General features: G+C 40.8%; 1 protein-coding gene and 1 pseudogene across 1 annotated transcript in view; both read left to right on the top strand.

The window, feature by feature from the left end:
• Positions 1-142: 142 nt before the first annotated feature.
• Positions 143-10,896, top strand: LOC115402338 (solute carrier family 23 member 1-like; annotated as a pseudogene).
• Positions 10,897-15,972: 5,076 nt separating this feature from the next.
• Positions 15,973-22,597, top strand: part of LOC115401943 (solute carrier family 23 member 1-like) — a 34,497-nt gene continuing 27,872 nt past the window's right edge. The window contains exons 1-2 of the mRNA XM_030110336.1: positions 15,973-16,067; positions 16,284-16,442. Of these exons, the coding sequence (XP_029966196.1) occupies positions 16,023-16,067; positions 16,284-16,442 (204 nt within the window). The 5' untranslated portion in view covers positions 15,973-16,022. The remainder of the gene's footprint in view (positions 16,068-16,283; positions 16,443-22,597) is intronic.

A 22,597-nucleotide genomic window follows, 5' to 3' on the forward strand; every position in this document is an offset into this window, starting at 1 on the left:
AAAGAGAAAATAAAAAGTCCAATCTCTACTAAAGAAATCACTGACCACTATCCAAAGATTTTTTTTCTAGCGATAGCCTCTCGTTGTTGAAGACATCTTATCGGTCATCACAAGCGGGATAGAAAAACTGTGAATCTGGACAATGGTGAATTCACTAAATGCAAAGGTAAGTAAAAAAAATATATGGATTTACTAGTGTGAGCTGCAACTGTGAAATGTAGGTCTTGAAAGCCTCTCTCTGAAAACCAAAGCTTTACAACTCACTTTGTCCTGTTTAATGATTACGCATGTGAATGATTAAAAGAGAGTCCTCCCTCTTTTCATTCATTCTGCCCCTCTGTTTCATCTGTGACTGTTTCAACTTTTCAGTGCTTCTCTTGTTGAAACAGATCAGTTTCTTCAGTGGAATTTGCAATGGCTCCAGTATTAGAGCAAGGTCTCGACAATCTGGCATTTGATGTGAGTATATTTCTCAATTTAATGCACAGTATAGAAATACAATTTGCAACTATCAAGCATAATGACAGAAAGGCTTGCTTTATTCTGTGTCTGCTAATGTGAAAGTAGAGTTCTGAGGTGATTGAATGATTCAATTATAATGATCAGAAAATGTTGTTAGTCATTAGACAGTTGAGTTTTAATCTCCTCTTTGTTCAGAAACCATCACAAGTTGTCTTTTCTTTCATGGCCAAAGACTTCTTTCCATTATTTATTCTTTTGGATGTGCCTGTTTTTTTAAACCACAGGTGCAAGAGGAAGACAATGATTTCAATGAGCATTTTAAAGGAGAGGAAGTTAAAACTTGTAGAGGCAAAAGTATCAAAGAAACAGACCTGAATAAACCAACGTATTGCGTTACTGACGTCCCTCCTTGGTACCTTTGTATTTTCCTGTCCATTCAGGTAGGTGATATCAGACCTGCATCACGAAAACTCTGGATGTTTTTGAAAGCCTTGAATACTTCCTCCTTCCTTCCTTTCTTGTTTTGGAGGATACACATCAGAGCAATAAAAGTGCCAGAGTTGAACTTTAATGAAGTCAATAAATGTTGTCCCAACACGACACTTTGTTGTTGGAGTTAATAAATACTCTCCATTACTGCCTAAAAGCAACTTCAGGAAAAAGACAGTTGACCCTAATTCAACCAAGCTAAGAAATTAATGTAAAACTTTACAATTTCTCATTTCCAAATTGACTTTTGTTATTTTAACAGGGGATGACATGTGTAGGCAGCTAGGACGACAATAGATATCCCTTTCTATGTGGAGTTTGCATGTTTGCGCTTTGTGGATTGGCTCCAGCAACCAAGTTAGAAAAAGTCAGGTAAAGATAAATACTTAAATGTTTGTGGGAGTGTACGTGTTGTCATATCAGATCAAACCATTCAGAGTGCCAACTTTCATTTTGTTAAGGCAGTTTATGTAACAGCTTTGCAAGAAGTTGATTTCTTTTCTTCCCTGTCCCTTGTGCTCTGTGAATTACATTGAAAGTGGTTCTTTTGAAAGCAAATTCACTGAGCAATGGCAAGAATTAAACATAGATTTTATGACTTTCATCATACCTCCAATGTAAATAGACTCCTCCAGCTATAAAGATGTGCACTAAGTTAATTATCAATCTGGGAGGAAATACCAACTGCAGTATCATTTACTCATGAAGTGATTTTCGTTGGTTTGTTAAAGCTCCCTCAATGCACTTCTAATATGCTGGATCAAACTGACTGTCAACCTTAATTCATGGCTTTTCCATACATATTCTGATGTGAATATTCTACCATTTCTTTGTACAGAACACATTCAAATTCGTCTTTGACCTTCCTGCTTCTCTTTTGTGCAGCATTACCTGACAGCTTTTGGGGGAAATATTTCCATCTGTTTCATTCTCTCCGAGGGGCTGTGTCTGCAGCATGATAGTTTGACCCAGAGTTACCTCATTAACAATCTTTTCTTCGTCTGCGGTCTGTGCACCGTCCTGCAAGTGGCCTTTGGTGTCAGGTGAGAGCTGTCACATCAGATCAATCTGATCTAACTCATCTTCATTTGTTCTAAATGAAAGAATATTTCCATGTTCCAACAGTTCGACAAGTGTTAAATTTCAGTAAATTGTGTCAGAAGAATGCTTTTCACAGCATGATCTTTCCCCTTTTAGTTTCAGAGAAAAAGAAAGGACAATAAATAAATAAATAAATAAATAGATAAATAAAAAATAAGAGAATGGAAAAGACATTATTTAATTTATGAATTCACACATTTTAATTGCTAATTTATTGGGGATTTCAATAAGCACAAGAGGAGCTTGTTGTGGAATTTTTGGTGAAACAGAGCCAAAGATGACGAGTCAAGGTGTTGACGCTGCACAAGGGGGATTTATTGAGGATTGCAGAGGAAGCAAACACAAATCAGCTGATTGAGAGCAAGACTGTTGCTCCGAGGAGAATCCAACCTGACTCTGGCATGTCTTCTGGCCATGCCCTGTCATATACCCAGATCTCATGAGACTGCAGCTTAGTGAAACGCTCGTGCCTGTGGCTTGCGTCCATGTATGTGCACGGAAGAGGGGAACTCCTTCCTCGCTCTTTTAGTAGCGCTTGAGTAAAATTTAAGTTTCTTTTGCCTGCTGGGGTCTGTGCTGGAGTTGTGCTAGAAGCCAGTCTTTTCTTACTTTCTGGAAGATGCATCCTCAATACTGCTCAGTTGTTGCTCGCTGAGCATCTGGCGGAGTATATGGCGGACTAAACAAAAGCCAAGCGAGTCAGGCCAGCAGGAATGCGCATTACGTCACACCCTCTCAAATTCTCCCCAAGAAATACAAATTGCTGGACCAGCACTGCAACTTTCAAGTGACAATTTAGCGCTGTTAGCGGTACTTGCAATGAACATGTCAGTGCACATTGTACACATTATTGAATATTTGTAACATATTTATGGTGGAAAATAAGTATTTTTAAAGTTGAAAAACTCCTTAATGCACCTTGAAAAACTGAAATGTCACGTTGCCTCTAGATTGGCAGACCAGGGTGTTGGTTCCCCTTTTTAAAAAGGGGGATCGGAGGATGGCTCCAACTATAAGGGGATCACACTCCTCAGGCTCACTGGGAAAGTCAATTCCAGGTTCCGACTGATAGTCGAACCTTGGATCCAGGAAAAACAATGCAGTTTTCCTCCTGGACCAGCTCTATACCTTCCATAGGGCGCTTGAGGGTTCGTAGGAGTTTGCCCACATGTGTTTTGTGGATTTGGAGAAGGCATTCAACTGCATCCCTCGTGGCATCTTGTGGGGGGTTCATCAGGAGTATGAAGTCTGGGGCTCCTTGTTAAGGGCTCCCAGGTCTTTGTATGAAGGAAGTAGGAGTCTGGTCTACATTGCCGGTAATAAGTCAAACCTGTTCCTGGTGCATGTTGGACTCCAGCAGGGCTGGCCTTTGTCACCAGTTCTGTTCCTAATTTTTATGAAGGGGGTGCGGTTTGGGGACCACAGGATTTCGTCTTGGCTTTTTGCAGATGATGTTGTCCTGTTGGCTTCATCAAACCTGGACCTACAGCATGCACTGGGGCGGTTTGCAGCCGAGTGTCACGCAATAGGGAGGAGTATCAGCACCTCCAAATTCGAAGCCATGGTCCTCGACCGGAAGAAAGCGGTCTGCCCTCTCCAGGTCGGTGGACAGACCTTGCTCTAAGTGAAGGAGTTCAGGTATCTTGGGATCTTGTTCATGAGTGGGTGAAGGATGGAGCATGAGATTGACTGATGAATTGGTGCAGCATATGCATTGATGAAGTCGTATCAGTCTGTTGTGGTGAAGAAGGACCTGAGCCGAAAGGCGAAATTCTCGATTTACCGGTCAATCTACATTCCTGCCCTCACCCATAGTCATGGTCATGCCAGACAGACTATGTCTCTCAGCTGGCCTGGGAATGCCTCAGGATTGTATCGGAGGAGCTGGAAGAAGTGTCTGGGAACAGGGAAGTCTGGCCAGCCCTGCAAAGACTGAAGCCCCTCTGACTCGATCCTGGACAAGCGTTTGAAAATGGATGGCTGGATGGATGAATGTTGAATTATTTCTGTTCCTATCACATTTACAGGCTTCCCATTCTCCAGGGAGGTACGTTTACCCTGGTAACTCCTGTGATGGCCTTGTTGAATCTGCCAGAGTGGAAATGTCCAGCCTGGAGTCAGAATGCCACGCTGGTCAATGCTTCCTCTCCGGAATTCACTGAAATGTGGCAGTCCCGCATGAGAACAGTGAGTCAACACAAAAAGTCTGGCTCCATTCCAATGAAAGCCAACAAAGACTCAAGGCAGCTTCTGTCTGGAGAACATTATTATTGTATATATGAGTGATTGTGGTTTCTGATCCAGTCACTCTCACATTCATTCATGTTGCCAAAGAGAGCGAAATGACATAGATGCCAATGTTGTGTGTTCATGTCAACAGCTGCAGGGCTCTATCATGGTGGCTTCAATCGTTCAAATACTGGTTGGTTTCTCAGGCCTCATCGGGTTCCTCATGCGCTTCATTGGTCCTTTAACGATCGCTCCCACTGTGTCTCTTATTGGCCTGTCACTGTATGACACAGCCGGAGACAAGGCCGGTAGCCACTGGGGTATCTCTGCAATGTAAGTAACCCCTCCAGATTTAGCACTGACTTCAAAGAACAGAAGATCAATCTATAAAACTATATCTAGCCACCAGTTGTTATATTCATGGCTTATATTGTTATCACCATTAATTGTGAAGTATTAGCTCAGTCAATTTCCATATCATTGTGCTTTTCTCATTACAGGACTGCAGTGCTGATCATCCTGTTCTCTCAGTACCTTCACTCCATACCAGTCCCTGTTCCTGCATACAGCAAAACCAAGAAACTGCACAGATCAAAGTTTTTTATCTTCCAAAACATGCCTGTAGGTTTTCTATATTGCTTTCTTTGATAGTTTCCATTCTCACTCCATGAGATAAGAGCTGTTTTGGATAAGTGGTTCTCAAACCATTTTTTTCCCTCCTGGAGACCACATCAAAGCTGGGATATTCGATTACAATATTGTGAATCAGCTGGTGGACAAAATGGGGGGAAAAGCAATGGGTAGTTTCTTAGTTGTGCTTGAGTTTAAGGAATTTCTTGTATTTTTTCTTCAACATGTGCAAACATAACCTCAGCTCAGACAAAGCCCACAGTCCACTCATGATCCCTGGTGCCCCTTTAAAGGGGATCCAGGACCCCAGGTTGGGAACCACAGTTTTAAATGATCATGGCCAGTATTGTTGTTGTTATCTATTGAGGTTTGACATAAGCAGTAAAGCTGATGCAGATATCGACTGATTATGTTGTTTAGGTTCTGCTGGGCATTCTGCTTTCATGGTTAGTCTGCTACCTCCTCACCATCTACAACGTGCTACCATCGGACAACAACCGATATGGCTACGAGGCCCGCACTGACATGAAGGGAAATGTCCTGAGCGAGGCCTCCTGGTTTATGCTGCCTTATCCTGGTGAGTTGACCATAACATTTACAATGTTAACTTGTGTTAATGGCCAGTGCAGTAATCTCCAATACCCAATTCAGGGCAGTGGGGGATGCCAAGTGTGAGCCTGGCCGGTGTGTTTGGCATTATAGCTGGACTAATATGCTCCATGGCAGAGTCTGTGGGAGACTACCACTCATGCGCCAGGCTGTCAGGAGCCTGTCGTCCCCCGAAGCATGCCATCAACCGAGGCATCGGCATTGAGGGGATTGGCTCTCTGTTAGCCGGGGCCTTTGGCACAGGCAATGGCACCACTTCTTTTAGTGAGAATGTGGCAGTCCTGGGCATCACTAAAGTAAGACATGCACCGTGATGACTCTGCAAATGCCAAATTACCAGAAATGTGGAATTTAGGGATAAGTACAGTTATTTATCATTGTGTCTGTGTGGTAACAGGTGGGCAGTCGTAGAGTGATTCTCATAAGCGGATTTATCATGATTTTGGTTGGGATGCTGGGCAAAATTGGAGCTATTTTCTCAACAATTCCAACCCCTGTGGTTGGAGGGTTGTTCATGGTCATGTTTGGAGTCATCACTGCAGCTGGGATATCTTCTCTGCAGGTAAACTGCAATAATGTTTTCACTGTTTATGAATGGCTGTTTCTCACAAATAATTTGTGGCTCACAATTTTATTTTGATAGGCCACAGACATGCATTCTTCCCGAAACATTTTTGTCTTCGGCTTCTCTGTGTTTTCTGCACTTGTAATTCCAAACTGGATCATGAAGAATCCTGAAGTCCTCAACACAGGTACGAGTATGATCAATGGACAATGGTGCATCACTTCATTCTCATCAATAGTTTAAATTAAGATACATATTTCTTTTTCTGTTTGTTTGTCTCCAGGTGTCAAAGAGCTTGATCAAGTTTTACAAATATTATTCACCACCCATATGTTTATCGGAGGATGCTTTGGCTGTTTCCTGGATAACACAATTCCTGGTGAGATCAAACTGTTGCAGAATCAGATACAATAAAACATTTCATCTATTGACTTGTCATATCAAACACTCAGAGGTACAATTCTGAAAATCAATCATTGCTGTATTAATTCCCCCTCTCGTTGGTTTAAAAGGAATGTGACTCTTTATTTAAAATACTGGTGACAGCTGGGCTTTTCTTACTGTGACAAGCCAAATGGCTTTTATTTCGTTTCTTTGGGAGATATTTGATTTGTATTCAGGGTAACAGTGTAAATGCACAAGAGTCTAAAAAGGTAAGAAGAAATGAATGACAAAGTTGCTAGACTGTAAAACATCTGATTTCATAAAAAGTAAGACAGATGATAGAACAATGTGGAATTGCAATAAGGACAATAAGGAATTGCAAAAAAAAAAAGCTCTTCACTAACACACTTGTCTTGGCGAGTCGTTTAGAACTGGATGTAGGGAATAAATTGTCTTCATCTGGCCCCTCTGTTGTACAGACTTTGACATTCCTGGGCCTGGAGCAAATTGTCCCGGAACAACCTCCAAAGTGCGTTCCACCAGACCGTTGGTCTGTGGATGGTATACACTGTTCCAAAAAGACTTAATGCCCCGTCACCCATATGGTTCCTTCAGTGTGTGAGACATGAACGAGGTGCCCTGGTCAGTAATGATCTCTTTCAGATCTTCACTCAGGAAATTTCTTGAAACAGCGCCTGCGAAACACTCTTTGCATTCTTTGAGTTGCATAGTCCACCAGAACAAATACAAAGTAATAGCCACGTGCACTTTGGGGACGTGGCCCGATGAGGTCCATGCCAATGCCCTCAAATGAAACCTCCATTAATGCCAGTGAGTGTAAAGGTGCTTTTGGGATGCCTGACTGGTTAACCAGCTTTTGCTCAGGACAGGACACGTAGCAGTGACGAACATCCTCCCAAATGCCCGACCAATAACTTTGGGCCATAATTCGCTCCACAGTTTTTGCAAACCCCATGTGACCAGCCATTGGGTTATACTGAGCCGCCTGGGAAACAATTTCCTGGATTGCTTTTCAGCACCAGCAACTCGGTGTTTTCTGCTCTTGTTTGAGTGTTACAGGTCACCCTGTAGAATCTATCATTTATTAAAGAAAAATGTGAATACGTCTGCACTGCATCAGAGTGGACCAACTGACCATCAATATGTACTATATCACTTGGTGAAAGGCTGAGTGTAAAGTATCGTCACAAGACTGCAAGAGTGGAAAATCTTCCACGGAGTAAATGACAGGAGCCTGTGGCATCCCCTGCAGAGACGCCACTGGAATGCTGTATGTCGCTCCTGGGCTTGGGGAGGGGGTCAAGGGGCATACGACCCGGATCACGTGGCCCACCTCCCTGTGGGGACAGTTGGAGTGGAGATGGCCGGACCATCTGCAACTCCATCACTCCTGCCCTGGTGTCTAAGGGGACCCCAGTAGGTTGGGAGGAAAGTGCTGGAGGAGAGGGCCACATGCCAGCGAACCAGGGACTAGAAGACCTGAGACTTGGAAACTAGGGCTTCTGGGTAAGAAAAGGAACTCAGGGGGCTCCAGAGCAGGATACGGAAATTCAGAATAGGAAGATTAAATCACGAGGTGAGGCAGACAGACCACAGATGGAACTAATGATGCTCAGGAAAGAAACCAGGGCGGGACACGGACAGTGGAAGGATGGGAGACAGTCAAAACACTGACAGGGAAAAGGACAGGATCCTGACACATCTATTATTAAGTCATGCTGAGGTAAATTCACACCTAATTGTAGATTCTTTAGTCTCAGCTGAATGAAGGGATATGGCGCACCAACGTATCTTCCGTGTGGGCGGTCCACACCTTTATTCAGTATTGAGGAAACAGAGTGGTACAGAGCTCTGGGTTCTGATCCTCGTCTCTTCGCGAAACCAGCCGTCCAGCAAGCTGAACAGGAAAAGAACGAGGTGTCTGGTCTGTGCTTACATGTATTTAAGCCCCACCGCTCGCAGGCGGTTTCATAACTCTTCTTTCAGATGTTGGGTGCCTCCCGCGTGGAGCCTGGTACATCGACCGTTGTTTACTTGATTGCCAGCTCAGTCACTCCTGTTTTGCACATTCCTCATGGTTTCGGTCCTGGAAGCATCCTTTTCCCGCCTCACAAGCTGCCACACAAGCTCACACACACACATCATTATTCCACAACACTTCAAGAGATATGACTGATTCCTCAAACTTTTTAATTAAGATCTTGTGTGAGTTGCCAAGCGCTCCTATCTGTATCTGGTTTCAGTCTTTTCATCTGTACAGAGTGAGAAACCTTCTCCCCTGGAATGTGTGACCTTTAATCACACTGACACACTACTAATGCAACAAGCACATTTTCTATTGCTTAAACACTGTAATGGTAACTAGCATAAATTATCAATACAACTTCCCACAGTAACTTGAACATCGTCATCATCTCATTTCAGACCTTGGTCATCCTGACAGTGAATTTGTTCTGTGGTGCTTGGTTTGACTGACAAAACGTTCATATGTTTAATTTTGTAGGTGTACCACCATGCCTTGTATCAGTACATCCTCAAAAAACACACTTGCTTTTGTTTACACAAACCTCCAACAGAGGTTTCTTGACCAAAAGTGTCATCCCATTGTCCCATGTGTGGGGGCTCTGTCATCCAGTCAACAATTTAAGAAGAAAAAACTCCAAAAATATCAACAAATATGCGGACTGGCAGTGCCAACAGCCAGATGCTTTGATTTTTTTTTTTTTTTTTTAATCAATAAATTAAATGCGATGAAGAAAAAGGACAGAACAAATTACTTAAAACAACTCCCTTCAGCTGGAGCTGTAATTCACAGAAACCACAAAGAACAAACTAAAAGAGAGACAGTAACGTCGTGCTCACAGTAGATGCAGTGCATCTCTGGTGCGGCCCGCAAGTAATCAGTAGTCATTAAAGTCAATGTAGTTGGCTCACTCGAGCCAGTAGCCACTGTGCAGTTCCAGTACGGTTCCGGTGCCATTGTGGAGGCTTTAAGAATCTACAAGATTCCTAGTTTTCTGCACACTGCAGCCCTCCTGGATCAAGCTAAACGAAAAGCTAGTGCAGGGAGGAAAGTGGACACGTTTCAAAATAAAATCTATGACTTTTTTTTTTTTTTTTTTGCTTTAACATGTTTTTTTTTATTCTACTAGCAGAATACATAACAAAAAACATGATCTAATCATTATACACATTAGAAGAATGAATGACTTTAAACCTTGTCGTTGTATTGTAGGAAAGTCAAGCGACACCAAAATGGCACAAAAAGGCGCTAAAGAGCGATGGAACTGGCTAATTCGGCTATTGTCTACTTTTACTTCCTGTTTAGCGGGGTTGTTCTCACGTGAACTCCTGACTCAAGCGTGGAACTGTTCTGTTCTTGCGAGGGCAGTTTCCGCACCCAGAGGAGCTTCTTATGAACATGTTGGGATGGAAAAAAATAGAATTGGTGGGGTTGATAAAATGGTTAGCTGTATGCTTATGAAGTGTTTTTATTATCATCTCCGAAGAAATCTAACAGTTTTTAATCAGCAGCAACACAACTTCACTTGTGAGAATTTATCAGCATCTGTGGAAGCAATCTATCGATTAGAGCTGGGAAAAAAAACAAACAACTTTTAAATGTCCAGGTGTTATATTGAGTGATCCATTCTTCTAACGTCTTGTCTCTCATCATTCAGGGACTAAACGTGAACGGGGCCTCTTCGTCCATGAAGATGTTGAAGACATGAGCAACATCTCAGAGAGAGAAAAGGTGTATAACCTGCCCTTTGGATTATCTTCCTGTCTTCAGTCCCGGCCCTGGGCTCGTTATATCCCCTTCTGCCCATCTGAAGATCACAGCTGTCCGGAAAAGGCTGAAGACAACACCACATCACAGAGGCGTGGGAGTGAACGCAGCATTGTTGATGAAGTTGCCCTAAAAGTTGTTTTTTAGAGGTGGTGAAGAACTCATGAGCTTATACTTTAGGTCTCATTGTTAGAATAAACCTCTGGGTCTGTTATTTTTTACTAATGTGCTTCTGGTATGCTTCCAAGTGAATAAGTTGCTCTGTATTTCAATTTGAATGATGAAAAATTAAATATAAATGATTCAATTTTTGGAGATTACACGCTTCTGATTGAAATGTAGAAAAACTGTCATCTGTTTTTTTTAAACATGTAAATGAGTTTTACTGCAATTTCAGCCTGCTTACACAAAGACACAAAAATATCGGGAAGTGAGCTGCAGCGCTCACGTACTGTCAACACAGTTTTGAAAGTGATCAAAGTGTTACTATGTTCTATTAGTCAGACGGCTTCCAGTAACTCAGCCCGTCACACACACACACACACACACAGAAAAAGCAGAATGATATGCTCCTCTTCTCCTCTTTCAAAGGAAATTAAATTTAGACTGTAGATAAATTTATTATCACACCACCCGATCTCTACATTGATTCGGATGGGCTGGATTAAAACCCGCAGCAGAAACCCTCGAGCTGTTATTGAGTCCCCCGTTTGCAGAAACAAACAGATAAGACATCTTTTCGATCTTTCCCTTTGCTGTCATTTCTTTCCCCCTGTATTCATTTCCTCTGTCTAACCACCTCTGACAGGTAGGTGGGGTATGTAGTAACGCTATGATCTGTGGAGTCATACTTTTCTGCCAGAGGGCCAACTCTGGCCACTGGTCAATGATTGGCTGCCCACACGATGTTCTTTCACGGTGGGATGAGAGCACAGGCTACTCTGGAATATTTCCCTTTTTTTTTTTTTTTTTTTTAATTTGATTGTCTCAATGTAAGCGGATATCACAGGTTGTGAGACTCTGTTGAAAGAGGCCAGTAGCCCACAGTAGGGTTTTATGTAACACTGGCAGGAATCAGCATTTCTGTGGAAACTGATTAAGCTAATCAGGGATAGTTTAAATTTACATTTTTATTTATTTATTATTTTTAATTCAACCCACAACTTTAACCCTGAAGTTCCCCTTTTTGGAATCAGTGTTTCTGAACACCACCACCAGATGGAACCACTCTGCAGCCAAACAGGCTGGCTGCAGATTCACTCCTGGTGAATGAAAAATATCCAGTAGAGAGACACACTTAAGTGAATATAATTCCTCAGACTGTATTTACAGTGCCCCACATTTATCCAGATGATTGATTTTTATTTGAAGGATGGGAAATGCATGGATGTGTGCAGTAGCTGCTTCACGTTTCTCATTTGCCCCATGGCTGGAAATTCTATTATAAGTGCTATTTTTGAATTCGTGGTGAATTCATTCATGCACTGCAAGAGAAAAATATTTAACCCGACTTTAAGGGTGCCCCGAAGACAAATGCTTCCAATTTACTTGTGGATAATAGAATATTTCATCATCCTAAGAGACATCACATACAGTATTGATGAGAAGGATATGCTTCCCAGCTATTTAATATGCTCAATTTTTTTTATGTTCTTGCACAGATTTTGAAAACAGTGATATCACTCCACATATGTGACCTGAGAAAACAATGCAGGAGCCTGTCGGATTTTTTCATGGCCACATCCTTTTCTCCTGTTTCCTTAACTCCACACGAACCAGCAGAACTCCCCTGAGTCTGCAGACGATTTGTTCCTGGTGAATTTCCTTTTTTTTAATGTTCACTGTTGTAATTGATGCGCTTTAGATAAAACAGAACATTCACACATCGCCAAATTCCAAATTTAAGACTCTGCTGTTCAAAACGAAGGTCTGATTAAGTCCAAATTAATCCAAACTGCATTTCTAAGGCTCAATGATACATCGAACCTGTACAAACAACAGTGTCAAAACTGAATTTACCATCACTGATGTGAAACTATTGTTATATGTTGCTACAACAACCACTGTACCCACAGTAACGTACAACAATGAAGGTCAGGTTCGGCCTTCGGCTCTTTTGAGGCTCTGATTTTCAGATTTTCACTCTTCAGTGGTAAGAAAATCTGAATACAGTCTGACACTGCTCCATAATTTCAGGGTAAAAACCCAGGGATACGTATAAAAGGTCAAAGTAATAATTAATTCCAACTCCTGCAAGTACAACATTTTAATTGTAATCATAAATATCAATTGTAACTGAACATTGAGTAAATTTATGCCCGGAATATTTTTGAGTTCCGCCAACTTGCTTAGGTTTAAAGTGCATTCATGACATGCAACAATAAAATTACATTAAAAATATACCTTAAAAGAAAAGACATTAGTATTATCATCATAATTAATTCACTGGATATGCTGTGACAAAAATATGCAAATAACCTTTGAGTTATTTGTTGCTCTTCTGAAGCTGTACTTATTGATCCATATTTGAATCCACCACAGGCTAATCTGTGACAACCTGAAGTTAGGTGAGAGCTGACGGTCCATTTGGGATCTTATTTTCTTCTAAACCTTTGAGTGATCCTCTTCCAAAACGATCTAAACTTCCTCTGTTTTTGAATGTCCATCTTGTTCTCCACAGCAGTCAGCTCTTCTTGCAGTCTGTCAGTGGATTTTTCCCTCTCTGCTGCCTCTTGTTCAAGGTTCTCTTGATTGAAGGAGCACAGTTCCCTCCAGGCTCGTTCTTGGCCCAGCTCCCCTGTGAGCTGAATGAGTTTTCACTTCAAGGCCATTTTTATTTTCAGCCTGCAGAGATGTTTTGAGATACAAGATGATTTTGGAATCATCAGCGTGGAGCATCCCCTGTTCTTGTATCTTCTTAGAAAGAACTACCAGTTCCCCTTCAGCCTCACTGCTTTTTCATATTGAAGCCTTTCCTTATTATCTTAATTTCCGTGAGGAACACAGCCTTTCCTTATTCCAGTGTGTCTTTTGCCCTGTTTTTGCTCTCCCAGATATCGTGGAACTCACTTTCTTGTATTATAATGACTCCATTTTGGGAATGCAGACTTTTGTAAAGTGGGTTCACTGCATCTGGACGTTTCAAAATCTGATATTTTGGGACCACTACATTTATAATTATATTTATAATATATTTTAGACTGTCAGAACCGATGAAAAACACGTAACATCTGCATTAACCTTCCCTGAACTTGTCTACAGTCCTACGTCTCATTAATTCATTTATTTCATTAGTCTAAAAATGCTACGTCAGAAAATATTGTTCCCGGAAAGAAAACCTATCAGTGCTTTATTTTTCTTTAATTTACAGATGCCGTGCTGACAAAATAACTGACCTGTTGGTGATCCTAATTGTTTATTAATTGTTTAAGCACTGATATTGGAAGTTGCCCCTGTTACCCCATCCTGCACTGTCCAGGATGTACACTGTTTGCTCAGTGTCAGCAGGAATTGACTCCAGTTCGCCACCGCTGAGTGGGATGCTGGAATAAAGACAATCAAGCTTGATGCTTCTTTTTGGCAGAAGTCATAATTCCAGTGTTTTTGTTGCACTCTTGGGAAAGCTTTGCTAATTAGTGACTGAGGAATGTGTACAGAAAGCAGATGTAAAGGTTGAAGCATGGAAAGTCACAAAGGAGTAAAACTGATTTGTAAAGTCAGCACTGCCAGTTGCTGAGAAATACAGTGAAATATTCATAATGCTGCAGTCTCTCTTAGCTCAGCAGGATTCGTCTGTTTCCTGTATGATTACATCGAGTACCCACAAGTTTCAAAAGTGAGGGTTTTTTTTTCTGAACTAACTCACAGTTACAGACACAAGAACAATCGAAGCCAGCGCATGCACTTCAGCAAGTTCTCATCTTCAAGTTTTCATTTCATAGTTAACACATCCAGAGAAAAGATCAGGTCAGACTTTACACACACCAAGACCAGCTACATATACATTCATGCACTTAACACAAATATCAAGTTCAACATGTCTGAAAAGGGGCATAGAGATGTAAAACGTACTATACCTCTTCACCGATATTAATCCAATTTCAAATTACTGTGCGTGTTGTCTGGTTGCTCCAAATTGTTCATAAGTGTGAATGTGGATGTCTCTGAGCATGAACTGTGACATTTCCAGAGTGTAACCTGCCTTCAGCCAAAACTAGCTGGAATTCATTTGAATGAAGCAGTGTAGAGGATGGTTTGGTGTTACGACAATCTGCCAGATTATTCTGGGGTGTCTTGTTTCAGTTTGAACACTGGAGGGAGCTACAGACCCAATTATGGCAATGCACAAAGTTTATTTATTGATTAATTTAACTATTTTCAAAGAAAGTCCTGAGGCACATTGGTTCAAAATTATGGGAATGTCGTAAAGATAAATAAATATCAGAGGGAAACAACAAGAAACAACGATGTGGATATTTGACATTTGATTATTTGACATTAAATGGGGTATTTGTGTTGGTGTATATCACATGATGGATGTGAATGATTTATGTTAATGTAAGTGGAATGCAGAGACTGAAGTTGATTTTTCTTAATCACTGTTTCTTGCAGAACTGATAGGTGTTCACGGGCAGCAAGAATAAACACCTTTGAAGAGCAATAAACCTCCCTCCTGTGTTCTTACCGACACCCATCTTGAATGCTGGATCAACCCTAACGAACTGCGCCTACTCCACCTGATCTCATTCACACACACAAATAACTGATTCAGTAGCAGTAGGAGATAAAATACAAAAAAATTCTCAGTCATTGTACATAACGAAACTAAATTGGTTAAATAAACTGAAAGAGCACACTAAGAGACAGTAACACAAATATAAACAACAATACCAACATTTACATCTCCAACACCCCTAACTTCCATGGTGCTTTGCATTACAACAATTTAGTCATGACAACCGAATCTGCGATTACACTATTAGCAGTAGCATTAATTTGTGTTTCATTAACTAGATTATTGAAGCTGAGCTCTCATTCAATTAAATGTGACTTATTTTCAAATCTGTTTGAATTCTCTGTTACTGTAATGGTTAATTCAATTCGATTCAATTCAGCTTTCAGACAGATTGATTTTCTGAATCAGCTCAGCATTGCTCCACTTGCTGCAGGTGAATCAGGACAGGAGGCTTCAGATCACAAACCTTAGGGAACCTGGAGGGAGGCAGAGGTGGCCAGAGGGAGAGACTACAGGGAGAGAGTTCATAGACTAGAAGAGAGTCAATGATTAATGACATGTAGTAGTGAAACATGTGGAGTGAGAAAGGAGAGAAGAGAAGCTTAGTGTAGGGTCACCAGTGGTCTTAACCTACAGCAGCTTCTCCAGAGAGATGTTTTTGTGAAACTATCCTATGTTGTACTGACGATTCCTAAAGAACGGTAATAAGTCGAAACAAACCTTTTTTTTTTTTTTTTAATGAAAGAAGAGAGTCTATTCTTTCATTTGGTTGTTTTGGGATATTTCTTGGTTTACATAGTCAACATACTCAATATTCTGTGGGTCTTGAAAGATCAGTCAAAATGCTCTGAAACAGCTGGCAGACAATGAGTTAATGATTAAACATCCTCCTGATTAAAAGTAACTCACCCGCTGTTCATTCATTCTGCCCCTCTATCAGTGGTGATTTCAACATTTCTCTGCTTCCCTTTTTGAAACAGATCACTGCTTCTTCAGTGGCATTTGCAATGGATTCAGAATTAGAACAACGTCTTGACAATCATGCACTTCATGTGAGTATATTTTTCAATTTAATGCACATGAGAAACACAATTTGTAACTATCAAGCATAATGACTGAGAGGTTTGCTATATTCTGTCTGCTAATGTTAAAGTAGAGTTCTGAGATGAATAAATGAATGAGTCCATTATGATGTCTTTTCTTTAATGGTCAATTAATTCTTTCCATTTAGTATATTTCTTATGGATGTGCCTGTTTTTAAACCACAGGTGCAAGAGGAAGACAATGATTTCAATGCACATTTACAAGGAAGGAAGGAAGTTAAAGCTTGTAGAGACAAAAGCATCAAAGAAACAGACCTCAATAAACCAGCATATTGCGTTACTGACGTCCCTCCATTGTACCTTTGTATTTTCCTGGCCATTCAGGTGAGTGAGATTAGATTTGCATCATGAGACTCCAGAAGTTTTTTGAAAGCTCCAGAAGTTTTTTGAAAGCTTTGAAAGCTTCCTCATTGCTTTGGTGGATACACATTTGAGCAGTAAAAGTGACACTGTCAAGCTTTAATAAAGTCAGTGAGTGTTGTCTCAACACTACACTGCTGAAGTTAGTAACTCTAAATGTACTCCATTACTGCCTCACAACAAACAAGTTGACCATAATTCAACCGAGCAAAGAACAAATTCCATAGATTCTAATGGCAAATTTCCAAATTTTCTTTTGTTCCTGTAACAGGGGATGATAAGTGTTGGCAGCTAGGACTACTATTAAGGTCCGTGGTCGAAGTCCAGGTTGGGCTTGGAGTCCTTACTATGTGGAGTTGGCATGCTTGCTCTTTTTGGATCGGCTCCAGCAGCTGAGTTAGAAACAGTCAGGTAAACATGAAGACATAGATAAAGACAAGCTATATGTGGGAGTGTACATGTTGTCACATCAGATAAAACTATTCAGGTTGCCAGCTTTCATTGTCTTCAAAGAAGCCCTGTCATGAAAAATTAACTTTTATCATTGTTAGCTTGTTTTATTATATTGTTTTGTGTGTTTTATATATGTTTTATTATATTTTTTAACTGGTTAACCTTGACATCTCTGATCACAAGCAACCTGACAAACATTTCACTGAAGACTGCTTCACAAATCTTGGCCAGTTCCAATGTGAATTCTATGCAAGACTGACTCTTACAAGTGTTGCAATTCCTGCACTTATATTGGATGGACATACACTACCATTAAGTAAATCTGACCTGCATGCTGCAAACAATAATTTCTTCAAACTTAATTCCAAGGTAGTGCTAATTGTTGCTTATGCCACGTCGCAAAGCCCAACTCTTTTCCAAGACGGACCTGGCATGGCAGGAGAAGGCAGTTACAAAAAGAAAACAACAAATACATATTTAAATGCTGTCTTACCCAGTTGTGTTCTGGCTCTTGGAACAGACATTTTGCTATAATCCTGAGAGTGCAGCCCAAAATGATTTCTTGTCCTAATCAAATATGTGGTCAAGTAGGAAGGAAGCAGTCCAAGAACACTTTTATACACGAAGAGCTGCCAGCGTGAGAGTCTACGGACAGACAGGGACAGTTTGCAGCAGTGTCCCTTCCTGTCTGTTTGTACACTTTCACACTAATTATTAATCTTGGAGAATATACCAACGCTGTTCACACTAGCAGTAGCCTATCGTTTACTTAAGAAGCAGTTGTAGTTAGTTTTTGTTATAGGGCTCAAAAGGCTACGTCAGAGAGACAGATATGATATTATATGTCAAACCGAAAGATTTGTGGCCCCCCCAATAAACCCCTCTCCTCGCCATTTGTGCACCATTTGTGCACCATTTGTCCACTGCGCATTTGTTTCCCCCCCCCCCCCCCCCCACTTCCTTCCTTCTGAGGTCTTTTGAAGTTTTTACGACGGGTTAGGTGTTGACACATCTGAAGGGATGAGTAGGAGCCAGACAGACGGTTAGAGGGGGGTGAATTTATATTGTACTTAGAGATGGCGGAGAAACGTCTCATGGAGAGGTTATACAAGCCGAGTCATCCTGGTAGTTTCGGCGGGGTAGAGCGGCTTCATAAAGCGGTTCAAGATGAGACGGGAAAGAAAGTTAGGGTGGAAGATGTGAAAGACTTTTTATCATCTCAAGACACCCATACTCTGCATAAACCGGCTAGGGTACATTTTCCAAGGAACAGAGTTTTTGTTACAAGACCTCTAAAACAATTTCAGGCAGACCTTTGCGATATGCGAGCATTAGCCGACGAAAATGGTGGCTATAGTTATTTACTCACGGTCATAGACGTTTTTTCCAAATTAGCGTACGTGCGAGCTTTGAGAAAGAAGACTGCGGCTGAGGTGGTGTCTGCCTTTGAATCCGTCTTTCGCGAGAGCCAGATACCTGAAAAACTACAGACTGATGCGGGAAGAGAATTTTTCAACAAAAGTGTCAAGATTCTGATGAGGAAACACAACATCATACATTTTGCCACAGCCAGTGATCTAAAAGCCTGCGTGGTTGAAAGATTTAACCGAACGTTAAAGACCAGAATGTGGAGATATTTCACCGCTAAGAACACTAGACGGTACATGGAAGTCCTACCAGACTTAGTAAAAAGCTATAATAACACTTACCACAGCAGTATAAAAATGCGCGCGGCTGATGTGACTAAGGGCCTTCAAGTGTTTCACAATCTGTACGGTACGCCTACACCACGAGACAAGAGAAAACAAAAAAAAAAAGGCAGGATTTAAGGAGGGCGATGTTGTCAGAATATCCAAGTTGCGAGGGGCCTTCGATAAAAAGTACGAACAGAGATTCACAAACAAAGTATTTACGGTGTCAGAATGCATTCCGCGTACTCCACCGGTATATAAACTCAAAGATTACGACGGTGAAGTGATCGAAGGTTCATTCTATGAGCCGGAGCTGCAGAAAGTGAAAAAAGACTCATTAACATTTTTCAATCATACAATTTTCAAACAGTCTGTTAGATATTACATTTACGACAAACAGATACGTCTGGATGTCTGTAGCACTTTAGGTGGTTGTATGACCTTTCTAAAGCTCTCCAGAGGTGAACCTAAAATTATGATCCAAACAAAAAACTCAGGTTTCATCTTAACATAGAAAGCAAATAATCAAAAGTGTTTCTATTTGTGAAGTGAAATTTTCTCAAAAGAAGGGAAGGTTTTTTTAAAAAGTGTATAAAATACAAAAAGTATAAATGAATAATAAAATCCTTCAAAGACATAGTCTCATTCTAAAATATTCAAAATAAAGCCACACAAACTTAATCAGGAAGCGTAGACACAGCCTTCAATAAAATCAGAATATCTGGTTAACAATTTTTATAAAGTCAAATTAAATTTTCTGTATAAGAGACAATAATGATGTTGTCGATGTACGACAAACAAAACCGAGTCACCAGGTAATGTCAGCTTTGAAAGCTGCTGTCTCACAGCTGCAGCGTAGACGGTTGGACTGTCCAAAAAAACAAACAAACAACGTTAATCTTGTAAAGCGACATTGTTGGTCACAAAAGGTGAAACTAAACAAATCCAATGTATTCCTGTGTACAGCAGAACACAAATACACAACTGTGTACCATTTCGCTCTGGCTGGTATTGATACTAAGATAGCATTAACATCTGGTACAACCGGAGTTAAAGGAATGACGCTGAAATTTATTTATTTTTTCCCTCGGATCCTGTGCAAATCTGTACTTCTTTGTTCCTGGTTTCAAAAATGGGGTTTATTGGTGTGGTGTTTGGAGACAGACATGACACTCCTCGTTTCAGCATTGTTTGAACCACTGGCCTGATCCCCATTTTCTTTTTCCATTGATAAGAGATACTGTTTAACACAAACAGGATATTTCGCATAGTTAATTGTTGCTTGATAAGGTTCCACAGCCAGCAATCCTACATGATTTGCAAATACAGATTTTCTTCTCCTTTCTAACAAATCCACAGAAACATTACCAAAGAACAAAATATGACAACCCCTTGTAAGAGCAGCATTTATATAAGAACAAAGAAAGAACAAAATAAAGTGCTTAGTTTAAGAAACAAATACAATCATCAGCTTTACATACCTTTTCCTGTAGCAATTTCTTTTCTGAACAGTCTCAACCAGCTGCACAAGAAACAGAATTTCAACTCAATATACATTTTCTCACTCTTTTTCTACTCTGACAGACAGTAATCACTCCGTGCTGCAGTTTGCGCCGCTGTTTTAGGTGGTGTAAAGATTTGTTGTGCTTCCGCTCTTGCCTGTATCTTGTTTATAGCACTCCCTACATATAACGTGACTCTGTTGCTCGTCTGATACTTTAAAACTGAACCATCTCCGAATTACTGAGCCACTGTTTTTTTTTTTTCTTTTGCTGAATGGGATTTTTATTGGGGTGTTGTTTGGAGACACACAATTGCTCCTCGTTTCAGCAGTGTTTGAACCACTGGTCTGACCCCATTTCTTTTTCCATTTGATCAGGGCTACTGTTTTAACAAACAGGATATTCCGCATAGTTAATTGTTGCTTGATAAGGTTCCATATCCAGCAATCCTACATGATTTGCGTGCTGTGTCCACAATTTAGATGGAACAGACGCTCAAACTGACGGAGGTTGTAGCAACACATCCAACTGAACTTCTGCTTTCGTTGTATTTTGCAGGATTTTAATGAAAAAAACATGCAAAGTGTCCTCATCATACGACCAGACAATAACATTCTAGTTGCTATCTTCATCATCTGGTTGTCTGTGAAGAAACTGGTAACAAATGTCAAGCATTTTAGTCCCAGTGATCATTTGTAACTGCACTTTGAAGTTTTTACGATGTGTTAGGTGTTGAGGAGATGAGTAGGAGCAAGACAGACGGATAGAGGGGGGGTGAATTTATATTGTACTTAGAGATGGCAGAAAAGCGTGCCATGAAGAAAGTTAGGGTGGAAGATGTGAAAGATTTTTTTTTATCATCTCAAGACACCTATACTCTGCATAAACCGGGTAGGGTACATTTCCCAAGGAATAGAGTTTTTGTTACAAGACCTCTCAAACTGTTTCAGGCAGACCTTTGCGATAGGAAGACGGGCTCACCTTTCCTCCTCTCCTCTCTTTCATCATCTGGTTGTCTATGAAGAAACTGGTAACAAATGTCAAGCATTTTTAGTCACTGACCCAGTGACCATTTGTAACTGCACAGATGAATGGTTCAATGTTTCCGTGCACATCTTTTAATAATAACATCAGTCCCTCTGGAGAGAGAGACAAACAGTATTTGTGGACTTTCTACTCTGTCTGAGAATGGTTTATCTACCGGTCTGCTTGATAGAATGCTAATGTTTTGATTCCCTCTATTGTGAACAGTGGAGGAAAACTACCAGGATGACTCGGCTTGTATAACCTCTCCATGAGACGTTTCTCCGCCATCTCTAAGTACAATATAAATTCAGCCCCCTCTAACCGTCTGTCTGGCTCCTACTCATCCCTTCAGATGTGTCAACACCTAACCCGTCGTAAAAACTTCAAAAGACCTCAGAAGGAAGGAAGTGGGGGGGGGGCGACAAATGCGCAGTGGACAAATGGTGCACAAATGGTGCACAAATGGTGCACAAATGGCGAGGGGAGGGGTTTATTGGGGGGGCCATAAATCTTTCGGTTTGACATATAATACATCTGTCTCTCTTACGTCATACTGCAGTGCATTGTGGGCCACGGCAGCCATTCAAGTATTTTTCCAATAAACAGAATAGAATTAAGAAGTGGTCAGACTTTATTATCGTGTGAGAAAATGAATATGTAGGGACTGAACTATCAATGAATGTTAAGAATAAATGATAGAAAATCAGCAGAGGAAGAATTAAGGTTATAACCTTTTTTTTTTAATAATAAACAACTGCATTGTAAAGCACAAGAAATAAGATAAACCAAGAAGCTGTGAGATTAATTGACAGTCATTTCAATATAAGTTGTGGTAACAAAGATGTGTTCAGTCAGGTCTTTTTTCCAGCTCACACTTTGTGTCCATCACTGTCTGGTTTGACAGGGCCTTGTTGCTTCATGACAGACAGTACTGGGAGACATATTGGTTAAAGCACAGCAGACAGAAAAAGGAAAACAGAAAACGAGGATAACGGGATACAGTGAGGGTGCCCAGTCTGGATGGGTGTCATTCATTTCATAAGCAGGTCCCCCTGAAAAACACAGGAAAAGCTCATTTGTTTAACCTTTGCTTGCTGCCTTCAGCTAGCATGCCTTCAGCAAGCATGGCTAATGCTAGCAGCCCACTCAGTGACAAAAACAAAGGCTTCGACTCATATTTCAATCAGAAGATAACATAAATTTGAACTAACCAGTTTGAAAGTGTTGTGAACACACCAACTTCTGCCAATTAACGGTCTTAAATGTGATGGTTAAGCGCCGGACTACAGCTATCCAGGTCATTTGGTAAGCTTTAGTTTAGTTCAGACACACAAAATCCTTGGCTTTGTTTCCACGCTGGAAATACGAAAAATCGTAGCCCAATGTCTTTTTTCCAGAACGTTCATGTGCACACTTGAACTACGTTTAGTTAGAAGACACAAAAAAG

This window comes from Salarias fasciatus, chromosome 15 (genome assembly GCF_902148845.1).
Source record: "Salarias fasciatus chromosome 15, fSalaFa1.1, whole genome shotgun sequence".
NCBI lineage: Eukaryota > Metazoa > Chordata > Actinopteri > Blenniiformes > Blenniidae > Salarias > Salarias fasciatus.